Source organism: Neolamprologus multifasciatus, chromosome 4, assembly GCF_963576455.1.
Source record: "Neolamprologus multifasciatus chromosome 4, fNeoMul1.2, whole genome shotgun sequence".
NCBI classification, from domain to species: domain Eukaryota; kingdom Metazoa; phylum Chordata; class Actinopteri; order Cichliformes; family Cichlidae; genus Neolamprologus; species Neolamprologus multifasciatus.
In genome coordinates, this window is record NC_140442.1 from 19,001,121 (window position 1) to 19,016,824 (window position 15,704).

Sequence of the window (15,704 nt, forward strand, 5' to 3'; positions counted from 1 at the left end):
GGAACATCAAATCAGATAAGTATTTATTGTCATTGCACAGTCATACCTAGAACAACAGTAGAACGAAATTGACCCTGCAGCCATGCTTTTGCCTCCTTTGTTTATGTTTCCTCTTTGGCTTGCCGCTGGGAAGATCCATCCATGGAGACCCTGGAGTTCTTATTATGTCCTCCAGAATGCCATGGAAGTCCAACGTAATGTTCCTTGCAGAGCGTAATCTCAAACTCAGAAGGTCCTGATGACTGTAAGTAGACTGTACTTGATATAGAGTAGTAAAACACACACACACATATATGTAAAAAATATAAAAAACAAAGCACCAAACGTGAGAAGCAGTGAGCCGCTGCATCTCACTGACGCATTGCCATCTTATACATGAAGTTTTAGAGAGAGCTTTAATCAATTTGTTACATTTCTTACATTACGTCTGCTTTTGCTTATATGGTCTTCATTGCCCTGATTGGGAAATGGATGTTTTCCTTCGCAAAACACTTATTTATATGCATCCCAATCCTCTGCTGGCACATTAAAGAAGCTCTGTCAAGTCTCTGTTCCATTGTTGCAACTCACTGTGGGATTAGTAATGGCATAACAGTCAGGAATTTTGTTGCCAGCTGATTTTCAGGTGACTTTCACTTTACCCGAACAGAGGCTGATATTTTTTGTCACGTTTTTATTCAGAGATCTTTCAGACACTTTACAAGAGAAGATCTTTCCTGTTTTATACTCATGGTGATCGATTATAAGTTGGCTGGTTACTTTAGCACGCTACTCATGCTGATATCAGTGATTGTTGGCCTGATTTCTACCAATGGAGTTTGAACTGGAGGACAATGAAACAAAGCAAAATATTATTTAAGGTGTCACCGTTCTGGGTCATTTTGACCCAGCATTTTCAGTTTTTGGTATTTTTCTGTATTATGATTTATGTTCTGATACTTTAGTTGTGCGGTTTTGATTATCATTCTAGGTTTAGTTCAGTGTCAAGTTTGCATCTTTGTGATTTGTTTCATGTTTCCTGTTTTATTTTGTTAGTCTCATTATACTCATTATAAATATCATGTGTGAACACAGCAAGGAAAAACATTAATCTTATCTAAGTTATTTGTACATTCAGATTCTGGTAAATGCAGAACTCTTCAATTTCAGTTGTCATTAAGTTATGTTAGAGTTGTGCTTTTACATTGTTTAGTGTTGTTCAGTAAGGTGAAAATAGGGCAGGAAGTCTGTTGCACAGTTGTTATGCATGATAAGGCAGAGTGATCAGGGCAAGCAGCAAGCGGAAGCATTGAGTAACAACCAGGTCTCAAAAAAGTACCAAAACACAGAATTGAGAGAATGCAAAGAGCAACAGAGCATCACAAACAGCAGGTGTGAGGTGTGGTTATGCCAGTAAGAGAAACAAAGAGCACATTTAAATTTCTCATGACAGTTTGCATGTGTACCACATACACAATATCGTATCACTTTGCCAAAGGTTTTAGTTCTCAAATCTTGTAATAATAGACTAAAATGCAACCAGCTGTAAAAGCTAACATTTAAGCATATCTGATATCACATGGGCTGCTGATCCCAGGTGCTGTGGATGTGCTCCAGATTACATAATTACATAAAGAGTACATAATTAAGTTAAGTAGTTACACGACAAATGATCTACATGTATATGAAAAACATATCAACACACAAGACATCTAAAATGCTATAACTACCTTTATATTGTATTTGGTGAAATAAACTGGTAACATATATTTTTAGTCATTTGAAATGTGAATGTGCTTAGTGAATACCTCAGGCACCAGAAACTCAAGAAAGAAGAGGAGCAAGCAGATGAGGCATCATGTGGCTTTACCAAACCAGGCAAAACCCCAGGTGCAGGCTGTGTAAAGATGCCCCTGAGACAATCCAGTACATAAGCTATATAGTTTTAGTTATAGTTTTAGTCTTCCATATTTCCAACTATATCCATAATCACATACTGTGTATGCTACCATTGTATATAGTATATTATCTTACTTTTTTTCATTGATTGTACTTATTTGTATTCATATATCTGTACCTGAGCTGAGGTGACGCAAAAATTTCCCTGTTGTGGGATCAATAAAGTCTTATCTTATCTTATCTTATCTTATCTTATCTTATCTTATCTTATAACAAGACGGTGCAAGATGCTAGCAGGCTCGGCATATATGGAACGCCATAACCAAGTGGCTGGCATAGTATACAGAAACATCTGTGTCAAGTATGGTCTGGAAGTCCCGAGGTCAAAATGGGAGATGCCCCCTAGGTTGGTCAAGAATGAGATACAGATGGGCAAACTGGTCCAACCGGACATAGTAATGGTGGACAAGCAGAGGAAGGACCACCATAGTCATAGATGTAGTTATACCAGGGGTCTGCAACCTTTAACACCCAAAGAGCCACTTGGACCCGGTTTCCACGCAAAAGAAAACACTGGGAGCCACAAATACTTTTTGAAATCTAAAATGAAGATAACACTGTATATATTGTTTTTTTACTTTTATGCTTTGTGTGAACAACTAAAGTAAGTAAGTAAAGTTTATTTATTAAGCGCTTTTCACAGACAGGCTGTCACAAAGCGCTGTACACAAATATTAAAATAAACAATACAATCAATAGACATTATACACAATGTAAAAGATCAAATGTAAATAATGTAAAGAATATAAAATACGTAGATCAACAAAAGGCTTGTTTGAACAGAAAAGTTTTTAACTGCTTTTTAAAAGAATCCACACAGCAACTAAGGTGTGTTGCTTATGAAATCCATGAAGTGCTACAGAGAAAATTACATTTTATTTATGTAATTAACACATTTTGAACTGAAAATGAAAAAAAGCACTATGCTGCTAAAAAAGGAAAAATAGATATTTGCAAAATTCTGCCTAAATATGTATTTTACCTGGTTAATGTGTGTGGCGGGGCGTGGTCTGCAGCGCCTGGGAGGCGGACCCACCTGAGCGGCACCCGCAATCACGCCTCGCCACCTTAAAGTCTGCGCTCTCTCTGCTGTTGTGTTGTCGGGCTGTGAGCTGAAAAGCTACAGCCGGCTGTATGCGTACAGCAACCGTGTGTGAAAAGTGGTCAATAAAGAGATGCTGAAAAGCGTGTTCATGCAAACATCGTCGGGTCTGCCGTGATATGTTTACAATAAGACTTATGGTCCCGAACCTGTGCGCAGCATCTGCAAATCGGGGCTTTCATCTTTACGCAGGACTGTAAGCTGTCATCTGTGAGGCGTGAGCGGTGTTTGTTTTAACATAGTTCATGGTGGAGCTGCTGACATAATGTGGATCCGAAGATCCATAACTGGCCTACCTGGGGTCGAAAGTCTCGATAAATGCACGGCGTTTCGGCGGGTATACCTGCTTCCGCGAGTGTGACGCTTATTTTGAGCGGTGAAAAAATAATATAATATAATTTTATTTTTATATTTCAAAATCACAATAATCTTCCAATTTAGAACTAGGGGAGACCGGGGATAGTTGTAACATTTTTGACATTTCTGTCTGTAAATTGGAGCTCTTTTAGGGTAGTGGATTAAAAAATGTAATGCAAAGTTTTTACATGTCTCTGCTATTAAATAGTGCAGCTATTTTCTCTGCAGCACAATTACCCATTGCATGGTATAGTCTCAAACACAAAGAGTGAAATGTTACAATTAACCCCATAGTCTGGGTTAGTTGTAAGATATACTGGGGTGAAATGTAACACAATGGCCTCATTGGCTGAGTGGGCATTATAACCTACAACTCTTGCACCAACTTTTGAACATAACAATGAAGCTGAAAAAATGTAGTTGTGCACCAGCATCGCAATTCCATTACTGTTTATCATGGCTTACCTTGGTGTGGTTTGCAAAGTGCTTCAGAAAGATGAGGAAATCTGTTTCTTGCACCCATCCTGATTTATTTCCACTACCAGTACTTCCTACTGGTCCATCTCTGACACAGTGGTCTGCATAATGTATGTGTGGGAACACAAACAGTGGAGGAATTGTGTTGCCAATGGCATTAACCGCATATACAAAGGTGACCAGTGAACCTCTCTCTGCTGATTTCATATCCCCAACTTGTTTAATATAAGTTAAAGTAATAGTGCGGTAAGTTGTAACATCTGCATTATTGTTACAACTAACCCAGACTGTTGCTGTTACAACTGACCCAGACTCCTATAGCCATGAACTAGCTAACATTACAGCCAACGGCTAAAACATTAGCACTAAAGACCTACACAGAATATATCCCCATAGACATACAAATAACACAATTTAAGTTTGATGAGTTTAACTGCAAAGCAGATAATGCTATTAGAAATTGAAATAATTCAATTCAATTCAATTCAATTCAATTCAATTTTATTTATATAGCGCCAAATCACAACAAATGTCGCCTCAAGGCGCTTCATAGATACAAAGAAAAGCCCAACAATCATATGACCCCCTATGAGCAAGCACTTTGGCGACAGTGGAAAGGAAAAACTCCCTTTTAACAGGAAGAAACCTCCGGCAGAACCAGGCTCAGGGAGGGGCGGCCATCTGCTGCGACCGGTTGGGGTGAGAGAAGGAAGACAGGATAAAGACATGCTGTGGAAGAGAGACAGAGATTAATAACAGATACGATTCAATACAGAGAGGTCAGTTAATACATAGTGAGTGAGAAAGGTGACTGGAAAGGAAAAACTCAATGCATCATGGGAAAGTAGAAAAACTTACTTTTTGGCATACAAATTACTTTTTTTCGTGTTAAATTGTCTATGTTTGACAAAATGTGCTGATTTTTCACATGCGATAGCAGAACTGAATTGGGCATGCACAGGATGAATCACATCATTTGAAACTTAGCCCTGAATGGAGAAATTGGAAGTGTTACAACTGACCCACGTTACAACTATCCCCGGTCTCCCCTACAAGTTAAAAAAAGAACTAAACACAAATAAAATACACTTCAGCTAAATACTTCTAATTTATTTTCCCAAACCACCGGGAGCCGCAGTATAAGGACAAAAGAGCCGCAGGTTGCCAACCCCTGAGTTATACCGAGTGATAGCAACATCACGTAGGAGAAACAGAAGTAGCTGGAGAAGTACCAAGGGCTTATAGAAGTGCTCAAGAAGCTGTGGCGGGTGAAGGTAACAGTGGTTCCAGTTGTAAACGGAGCACTTGTTGCAATGAACGTCAAGTTAGGTGACTGGCTCCAGCAGATCCCAGAAACAACATCTGAGATCTCTGTCCACAAGAACGCAGTCCTAGGAACAGCAAACATAATGTGCAAGACCCTCAAGCTCTCAGGCCTCTGTTAAAGGAGCCAAGCTTGAATTTTACTTTTCACAGTGTTCAAAAGAAAATCAGATTTCTGTAGCTGCAGAGCTCCAGTGTTCACTTCTGCATATACATTGACTGGCAAGCAAACACAGATTTAATATTAATCTTAATTATGTTAATTATCAGTGCACAATGGAAGTGGAGTGAGACAACTACAGATCAGAAAGGACAAGAAATAAGAACACCCCAATGTTCACTGAATAAGGCTACAGTATATATATACAGTGTTGGGGAGTAACGGAGTAACATGTACCACCATTATGTATTTGAAATACAAAATATGAGTAACTGTATTCCGTTACAGATAAAAAGATAAAGATAAAGATGATATTCAGAATACAGTTACTTTGCTGAAATAAATGGATTACACGACAGCATTTTCCTGTTTCATATGTTAGGCTGTCCCCTCTCTATTTTTAGGTAATTCCACGCTGGTGGAAACCCAAAAAAAACACGCATTAAGAGGCTCTAATGCCTGTGTCTCTATCTGGCGGCCCATGTCACCTCTACTTGTGGCCTGCATAATGACATGAAGAAATATTTTTTAAAATCATTATTCAAAAATTTATTTAATATGAAGGCAATAGGCAGGGTATTACAGGCATAGCCCTAAAGAATGTAGCTTCATGGGCAGTGTAGTCCGTGCTGCAGGAAGAATGGACTGCCATACCCGTTATGTGTCTGTGAGTGAGGGAGGGAGAAAAAGGAGAGTGGAAAAGTCCGAGTTGTCACCGACCAGAAACGGGAGCTGGAAGCATGTAAATATAACAATAACCACTGCAGCCAAAAAGAGTGCCTGACGAGCCCAGTTGTAAGTTCATGCTTTCCTCCGAAACAATAAGTTCAGTTTCAGCAGCCTTTCAACGCCTCTCTCTGTCTCTCACTAGCAAAGTTGACCGAGACAACAAAGTAAAGCTAGTTTTCGGCTACAAACCCGACACAAACCCAACATATTAGCCAGAGGTCCCTTTACTACGGTTCGGAGCTGCAAAGTTGTTTTATATACGCACAGAATCGTTTTCCATACGAGATCGCAGCAAAAAGTGCACCCTTACCTAATGTCCACCCTACTGTTACTCATTTATATATAAGATTTAAAAATCCAGTTGGTATTGGTATCGCGAGTAACCTTCTGTAATAGCAATAAACCACACAGCAATAGTACATTTATGTAGTTGTAAAAAGCATGAGAATATATTAAGTAAAAAATAAAAGTACTTAAAGTATTCAGAATATGTTACTCTCATTAACCCTTTAAGACCTACCATAGAACCAAGTCCGCCAGAGCTGATATTATATTTTTACATGCTGTAGAGCCATTTTTGGGAGCATTTCAAGTTGCTATACATCAATACAACCATTATAGCCCAAATTTTAATAATATGTATGCATTAAGTGCATAGTAATTACATACATTGCAAAAAAGTGCAATAAACGACAAAAAAATTGAAAATCGTTTTTGTTTTTTTAACATATATTTCTAGTTAGAGAAATTTAAGAGGCGTATCTCTCAAAACTGTAAATACAAAAAAGTTGCACAAAATAGTTTCCCACCACAGGAAATTTATTTTAAGTGTCTTCATAGTTTTATTTTTGAAATACACCAATTTTTATACACTGCAGGAAAAACGAAAAATAAATATTATAGTGCAAATTTGCAAAAAAGCAGCATATGCATCAAAATAAACTATTTTCAGCAGTGCAATATGAGTCCTGAGCATCCCAGAAACGACACAGAAAGTCATAAACTCAAACATAACTTTTAAAAACACCAGTATAGGCTCATGAGGCCCTGATGGTAAAGAACTACATTTCCGCGAAAATGACGTCACTTCCGGTTTCGGGCAGGTAATGGCGGACATGCGAAAGTTTGCTCTGACGTCTATTCCAACGTAGGAAGTGTTATGAACAGCTGATCAGATCTGCAAAGCCTGTTTCTGGAATATTATGTTTTTGTTGCTGCAAGCGCTTTTTATGCAGTTTCTGCAAAGTTATATGTGGAAGGAAACGTTGACCGAGGACAAGCTGATGGCATAAGATGTAAGTACAACTCCTCCGGTTTCACATGCAGAAAAAAATATTGCGCTAGCTTATGTGGTTGCAGAGCTACCGGGATTTAAAAATAGTTAGGCAAAACAGAGCGTGCCCGCTCCGACCGGCTTTAAAGGGTTAAGTAACGTGACGGAATACGTTACAAAATACATTTTGTCTGAAAAGAAACCATTTCGTTTGTTTTATATATATATATATATATATATATATATATATATATATATATATATATATGTTTATATGTAATTTAAGTGATCTAGGTAGCTCTGTTTTGGAAATTCAGTTCATGCTAGAAATGTGTTTTGGAGTTTGTACGTGTTTTGTCTCTAGGGGCCACCGCATATATTTATATATAAACATATATAAATAAAACCACTTTTTTTTACATTAGTAATTCCTTTTGTGCATAATTTTATATTATTGTTAATAATAAATTAATTAAAGCAACAAAACAACCTGAAGAGCCGGTTCGGAGCCGAAAGAGCCGGCTCTTTTTAGTGAGCCGAACCGAAAGAGCCGGTTCTCTAAAAAGAGCCGGAAATCCCATCACTAGTTTGTACGTGCTTTTTGGAGTTTGTACATGCTTTGTCTCAAGGGGCCACCGCATATATTTATATATAAACATATATAAATAAATCCACTTTTTTTACATTAGTAATTCCTTTTGTGCATAATTTTATATTATTGTTAATAATAAATTAATTAAAGCAACAAAACAACTTGAAGAGTTGGTTCGGAGCCGAAAGAGCCGGCTCTTTTGAGTGAGCCCAGCTGAAAGATCCGGTTCTCTAAAAAGAGCCGGAAATCCCATCAATAATCAGCTGATCATTAATCAATTTCACGATTGAAGTAGCAGCAGGAGAGGGAGGTAGAGAGAAGAGGCAGTCGCTCCATATATCGGTTGTTAAGCTTGACGCTGGAATGCTTTACAAACATTCAGAGATGAACTTACACACTTGCTTTACTTCTCTCTGGGATCACTTTATCGGAGATGTAATGTCAGTTTGGTAGCGAGGCTCTAAATACTCAACCAGACCGCTGAAAGGTCTCACACGCCACAGCCGCTCTATCACGTGATGCATACTGCTCCGACGTGCTACGGTTATGACCCGAGTAATGCCATGTCGCAAGTTTTGTGAGGTGCTATTGTGATATTTAATGGATCGGATTACATTTTATTTCTCTCCGATATCCGATCCAGTAATTTAGGTCAGTATCGGACCGATACCGATACGTAATATCGGATCGGTCCATCTCTAGTATTTACTATTAAGATATATTGTTTTATCAAACAGTCTGAGCTTGTTAATATAAAAATAAATATTTCACAATAATTCTAACAATGTTTTGAGATTTTAAAGTTACAAGTATGGTATGTTTTGGGTGATTAATATATAGTTGTATAATGTAAATTCAAATGAAAAAAGCAGGAATGATTGTCATTCATACAGAATGATTATGTAAATTATAAGGTGATTAATTGTAAATAATGTTACAGATTTTTCCTGTTGTTTTCAAAGACAATGTGCCATATTACTGTAACTTAATGTATTTTCAACATATTAGCAGTGTAAAAATAAAAGCAATTCACGTTTGTCGATTTACAGAAATTTAACATACATATTACAATAATTTACTCATTGATTTAATGGTATTTTACCGTTGCCATTTCGCAGTTATTTACAGTGAGTTTTACGTACATTTTTTACAGTGTACAGTTACAGAGGCTGGCTGTGTAAACCGATTAAACTTTTCCACACCTGTGGAGGAACTTTTATTGTAGTATGCTGTGGTCATTACATCAGAGTCCCTGCCTTAGTGAGGCTCACAGCATCCAGCAGCCAATGCCTCCAGCCAAACTTTCTTCTCAAGGGGATATGAAGGAATAAATTGCTGTATCATTAGACTGTAAAAACATTTTTTCATAATAATAAAAATACAAATATTAAAACGTAATAATGAAAAAGTTCTGACAGATTATGAAAGAATAGGGTCTTTGCTTTGTGTCTCTTGAGGACAATAATGAACAGCAGAATCGTTTGATGTCAAGATGCTCATCTGCCGATACAGCTGCTTTCTTCTGTTTTCTCTGGAGATGGTAAACTGGTGCTGAACTGCTGTGACCATAATTTGTTGCTACGACTACCTCAATCAAGAATAGTGACTCCTTAATGCCACTTCCCCACTTTTTTTTCTTAAGTATAAACACCCTTCAATCATCAATGGTCTTGGAGCTCCTCCTCTAGTGGCTTCATGTTACAACTGTTCATCCACTGAGGGGTTTTTGTTCAGCTCTACTGATGTTTTGTGCTACTGTGGCGTCTGGCACAGTAATACACAGCAGTGTCTTCAGGCTGCATATTCTGTCCATTTAAAGTCACTGTGTTGCTTGACGTGGCTAAGTCAATGCTGAACTTATTTTTCAGTGAGTCTTTATAGTGAGAACCCCCAGTGTATTTCATCCCAATCCACTCCAGCCCTTTCCCTCCAGGCTGTCTGATCCAAGCTGTGTAGTAACCAAGAGAATAAGAGACCTGACAGGTGATGGTCAGACGCTGACCTGGCTGCACAATCACAGAGGCTGGCTGTGTCAACTGTTCACACTTCACACCTGTGGAGAAAACATGTTTTATGTAGTAACAGTAAGAATCACTGTGCTGTGATCATAGTGTTTGTGTTCAGTGAGACTCACAGGATCCAGCAGCCAGCAGCAGCAGCAGAGCTACAGAGAACATGTTGGTACTAAAGATGATCTGATGGGAGCTTCTCATCTTCTTCTGTGACTGACAGCATGATATCAGACTTTATATCAGCCTGTGAGGAAGTTTGATTTGCATACAGATGGATGCTGACAGATTATAAGAGGAAAAAGATCACACTGTGGCATTTAGTATAAGTAGTAAGAACAAGTTTAGTACAATTAAAAGGAAATATTAATTAAAAACAAATATAGTTTTGGATTTTTTTAAAACAAAAAATCCTTTAACTCTCAATTCAGACACAGCAGATAACAATATTTACCTTTAAAAATCCACCAAAAAACTATTTATTGTAAAACTTTACAACACAAATGCTTCACAAAACCAGCAAATGTTGTTTTTCCGAGTGTGAGGATTGAGTTAAATTTATTTTCTGTAATTTGAGCAGCAATCTAGCAGTGTTTGGCTTTGAGTCTGATGAGTTTTTGTACAGAGTTTCTTCCTCTTGTGTCACTGTGGCCCTTGAGCACAATAATAAACAGCTGAATCCTTAGTTGTCAAGCTGCTCATCTGCAGATACACCTGCTTTCTGCTGTTGTCTCTGGTGATGGTAAACCGGCCTCTGAATGACTGAGAGTAGAAGATGACACTGCTAGGGTTGATATAAGCAATCCATTCTAGTCCTTTTCCAGCAGCCTGTCTGATCCAATTAGCATAAATATCACTGCGGAACCCTGAGTATGTACAGGTCAGTCTGTGGGAGTCTCCGGGCCTTTTAACCACTGGTTCAGACTCAGTCAGTGTTTGACCCTCAGTACCTACAGAAGTGTTAACAACTCGTTAGTTATCACATTTGTTCATATCATTTAATTTGTTCAGCAAAATGTATGTCCTTATATGTCCTTACCAGCCAAGAAACAAAACAGAATCAGGAAAATAACTAAATGAACAGGTTTGGTCATTGTTAAAGTCAGTTGTCTTTGCCCAGTCTGCTGTGTCTATATGAGGTTGGATCCCTGACTTAGGCTTGAACACATATAAAGTTAGTTAATACAGGAGTTTTGCATTAACTCCTCCTCCTCAGCAAAAATTTTGCTCTTTGACAAAGTAAAAAAACTAAAAAATGATACTAAACATTTTTCCATTTTTTGATTATTTTTTTTCATATATTAAATTAAATTAATTTTAAAGGAAATTAGAATTTTCAAATATTAAAACTGACCATTTTTTCAAGACAATCATTCGCACACTATTTTTAGAACATTATGTGTTATACTGCTAGTAGTGCTGGCCACTGGGCTCTTTATGTACTCTTTTTGGCACAGATTTCCTTTATTAGTCTTTATTTCTATTGAACACACAAATGCACAGTATTTGACAACACCACAGGTGTAAGTGTGGCTCAGATGGCTTGGCTATAACTTTGCTTTTCTCAGCAACAAACTGTGTCACATTGTCAGGAAGGGACCTTAATTTCCCATTTGCTAGGAAAGCCAGAGGGACCTATTATCAGAAAGCCACATGCACAGCCTCCAATGAATCATTGTTAAAAATTGAATTGCTCTGTGTTTAATAAATTAAATGAGATGCACTCTAATAAATGACTCTATTTTAATAGCGTGTTTTGTATAAACTTATTCAAAAAATGTAAATAAAATAGTCAACTCCTTAGTGCCTGTGATCTCAGCACAGTGGCACAAAGCAACTTTAGAAAATGTTTTATATACTCAAGTATGTTTCATTGTCTCAGTGTATTAATCACTTAAAACAGCACAGGTTTCTATAAACTTACAATATATTAGAAGAAAAACATTTTGTACATTAATCTTAAAAAACAATGAAAAACAAAAAACAAATTGACTTTTGGTAGGTTATAACACTTTTTCCCACTGTACAAAAACACTATCACAAAAAAAAGCTTTAGTCACTTATTTAATTAATCTTCCAGTCTTTTTCTTCACATTTTTTGTTTACACACAGAACAATTTGAGAGTATGAGTATGTGACATGTGTATTACCAATTAGCATTAGTGTACATTGAGGAAAATTTCATCTTGCATTTCTAAATAAAATGCCACCTTTTTGATATAATTCAGTATTCCTTGTGTTGTTGGCAAATAGAGGAAGTAGTTTTTGTATGACTCTCCAGTTGCTGTTTCTCACTGTGTCTGTCGGGCACAGTAATAAACTGCTGTGTCCTCAGTCTTCAGATTGTTCATCTGTAGATAGACTTTACTGCTGGGGTCATCTCTGGAAATAGTAAATCGACCCTGGACTGACTGGGAGTAAAAGAAATGAGAACTGCCTGTGTGTACAAAAGCGATCCACTCCAGTCCTTTTCCAGGAGCCTGTCTGACCCAGTTCATAGGGTAGCTGCTGAATGTGAATCCAGAGCCTGTACAGGTCAGTCTGTGGGATTCTCCAGGCCTTTTAATGACTGGTTCAGACTCAGTCAGAGTCTGACCAACAACACCTGTCAACAGCACCAAATCACACTAAGTTAAATAGTTTGTTGAGAGAAATAAATGTTGTGTAATATCAGGGTCTATGAGTATTTTCACCTGCCCAGCAGATAGTTAACAGCAGCAGTCCTGTCCTGTAGGCCATACTGTCAAACTGTGTGTCCTTAGCTTCCTGTCATCTTCTCTGAAGTCAGATTTATAGAGGAGGAGCAGCATGCAAAAATATTGTGGTTTTGCATTCATCCCACATTTTTTTAAGACCAGTCACAATTAGCCATGTAGTTAGGATATGTAATATATAAATCTGTTTTAGTCAGCCACTGATTATATCAATAGAACAGGTGAAGGTGAAGATACTATTGTCAATTTTCTTAATGATGTTTATTGATTAATATTTATAAAACACAAACATGATCATATGAGTAATAAAAATATTGGATAACACATAAATGAAGAGTCATGGGAACATTAACGGCAGTGCTCCAGTTTTATAATTAATATTATAGATATTAAAATTATTTTTTTGGAAGAAAAAAAAAGGATGATGAAGTATATCATGAGAAACTGTGGTCTGCATTTTGAGTATCTGCACAGGTTTTTGGAGGTCTGTGGATGATGATGATGATGTCTCTTTACAGATATATTATATTAATTCATTAAATAATTTCTATCTCAACCTAAAAACAAGTTATCTGTCTTTCAAAAGAGACAAATTCCTTGAAAAAGTAAAGCTGGTGAGATTTCAAACAAAACCTCAAATCAACAAGCATCATTTAATCTCACTATATTTAAATTTCTCATTGAAATTATTTTAATTCTGTGACAATTTATCATCATTATCATTATTATTATAAGATGTGCTTACAGACTCACCTTGGAGAATTTATCAACAAACTGACTTCCAGAGAAAAATAATCTTGAATTCATTCATGTTCTGAGGGCTCCTCCTCTGGTAGTTTGATGCTACAACTGAGGGGGTTTGTTAAGCTATGCTGAGGGGCTGTGTCTCTCTGGCTCTATGGTAATACACACCAGTGACTTCAGTCTGCAAATCTGGTCAATTTTCAAGTCACTTTCTTGTTTGAAGTTTTAAATTCGATACTGAAATTATTCTTCAGTGGATCTTTGTAGTATGAATCTGCAGTCTGCAGAATATCCAGTCCTTTCCCTGCATGTTTTTTTTTTTTAATCCAAGCTGTGTGGTAGCTCAGCAAATAAGAGACCTGACAGGTCAGATGGTCAGATGCTGACCTGGCTGCAGAGTCACAGAGGCTGGCTGTGTCAACTGTTCACACTGTATTTAATTGTACATAAAGTAACAGTGCGTAGCATCTATGATGTCAGTGTTTCTTTTCAGTGAAACTCATAGGATCCAGCAGCAGAGCTACAGAGAACATGTTGGTGCTGAAAGTGATCTTCTGGAATCTTCTCTTGTTCTGGTTCAACAAAATTCACCATGTCAAGTTCTTATATGTGTCTGTGAGGAAGCTTATTTTTAATACAGATTACAACTGGCAGAATTAAATAGAAATATGGATTAACCTGCAAGCAACAAGTGGAGTTTGGATGTTTTGTGCTGCTATGAACTGCATGAAGATTTGTATCAGGATATCACAGTGAGGGAGTGGGAATTTGATTAGGGATGTGACACTGAATTTTTTTGTCATTGTCATAAATTATTGTGACTTAATTATGGACATTTTCTTGTTTTGTCATGACTGACCTATTGAGTTATTAACACTTACCAGTGTTGAGGCTCTGAGGGATTTTTTATTCAGCTATACTGATGGTTTGTATTACTGTGACTCTCTGGCACAGTAATACACGTCCTGGTTGAAGTGTCTAAGATGATAGTCAACTATTGTTTCATCTAATATGATGAAACAATACAATGAAATCAGTGTATCTTTCATACTGTCATTGCCTCAGTGAGACTCTTTGGATCCAACAGCGGCATCAGAGCTACAGAGAACTTGTACTGAGGGTGATAACCCAAAACTTCTCATTTTCTCCTGCACCAGGCTGATATTAATCTTTATATCTGTGTGTGAGGAGCTTTGCTTTCTGTACAGAAGGACAATGACCGATTATAAGAGAGAATGAATGGCCTTGTGGCTGTACTGTAGTACTGGTTTGGGCATAATTAAAAGAAAAGTATTTAAAACAGAAATTTAGATTTTAATATGTCTTTGTCTTTGTTTTTTTAATTGATAAAAAATTTAATTAAGACAAGACATCATAAAAGCATTTCCCATTGAGGCAGTGTTATTACATCTTTGAGCGTTTTGATAACTTAACTGTAATTTCTGTAACTTTAAGGGGAAAAACAGCTGGCAGCAAATGGTTCCATCTTTTGATGGGCTGACTTTTTGTAGAGCATTTCTTCATTTTGTGTCACTGTGACTCTCGAGCACAATAATAAACAGCAGAGTCCCCAGTTGTCAAGCTGTTCATCTGCAGATACACCTGCTTTCTGCTGTTGTCTCTGGAGATGGTAAAGCGGCCTCTGAATGACTGAGAGTGCCAGCTGCTGCTGCTACTGCTGATCCAAGCGATCCATTCTAGTCCTTTTCCAGCAGCCTGTCTGATCCAAGCATTACTATAATCACCACTGAACCCTGAGTATGTACAGGTCAGTCTTTGGGAGTCTCCAGGCCTTTTAACCACTGATTCAGACTCAGTCAGTGTTTGACCTTCAGTACCTACAGAAATGTTGATGGCTTATTATTCCAAAGACTTTACTTCATAACAATTAATTTGAACAATAAATGTAAAAACGTCCTTACCAGTCAAGAAAAAAAACAAAATCAGTAAAATTGCAAAATAAACTTTTCTGATCATTGTTAAGGTCAGATGTCTTTGTCTAGTCTGCAGTGTCTCTGGTAGAATGAGTACCAAGATATATAAATCTACTGAACAGTTTTACATAGACTCCTCCTACAAAGTAAACTCAGCAGTATATCAAGAACCTAGTAAATATTTTTAGCAACTAACAGATGAATAGTTTGAGAACTGTTTGTTGCACTGGCTGCCCTGCTAGTATATAATTTTTCTTTTTGTTTTGTTTTGTTTTGTTTTGTTTTGTTTTGTTTTGTTTTGTTTTGTTTTGTTTTGTTTTGTTTTGTTTTGTTTTGTTTTGTTTTGTTTTGT

General features: G+C 37.2%; 1 protein-coding gene across 1 annotated transcript; it reads right to left on the reverse strand.

Annotated features, from left to right (window-relative positions):
* Nucleotides 1-10,602: 10,602 nt before the first annotated feature.
* On the reverse strand, nt 10,603-12,758 carry LOC146520272 (uncharacterized). The gene is made up of 5 exons (XM_085157594.1): nt 12,654-12,758; nt 12,256-12,565; nt 11,988-11,994; nt 11,000-11,090; nt 10,603-10,910 (listed from the first exon to the last, which is right to left on the reverse strand). The coding sequence occupies exons 1-5, from the start codon at nt 12,697-12,699 to the stop codon at nt 10,603-10,605; spliced, it is 762 nt and encodes a 253-aa protein (XP_085013720.1). The 5' UTR covers nt 12,700-12,758.
* Nucleotides 12,759-15,704: the final 2,946 nt, after the last annotated feature.

Bases quoted from the DNA above. Each gene is read 5' to 3' on its own strand.
- LOC146520272 (XM_085157594.1), bottom strand. From the start codon at position 12,699: ATGGCCTACAGGACAGGACTGCTGCTGTTAACTATCTGCTGGGCAG. The intron at 12,566-12,653 runs GTGAAAATACTC...TGCTGTTGACAG, and splicing joins GTTAACTATCTGCTGGGCAG to GTGTTGTTGGTCAGACTCTG. The intron at 10,911-10,999 runs GTAAGGACATAT...ACACTTCTGTAG, and splicing joins TCTGTTTTGTTTCTTGGCTG to GTACTGAGGGTCAAACACTG.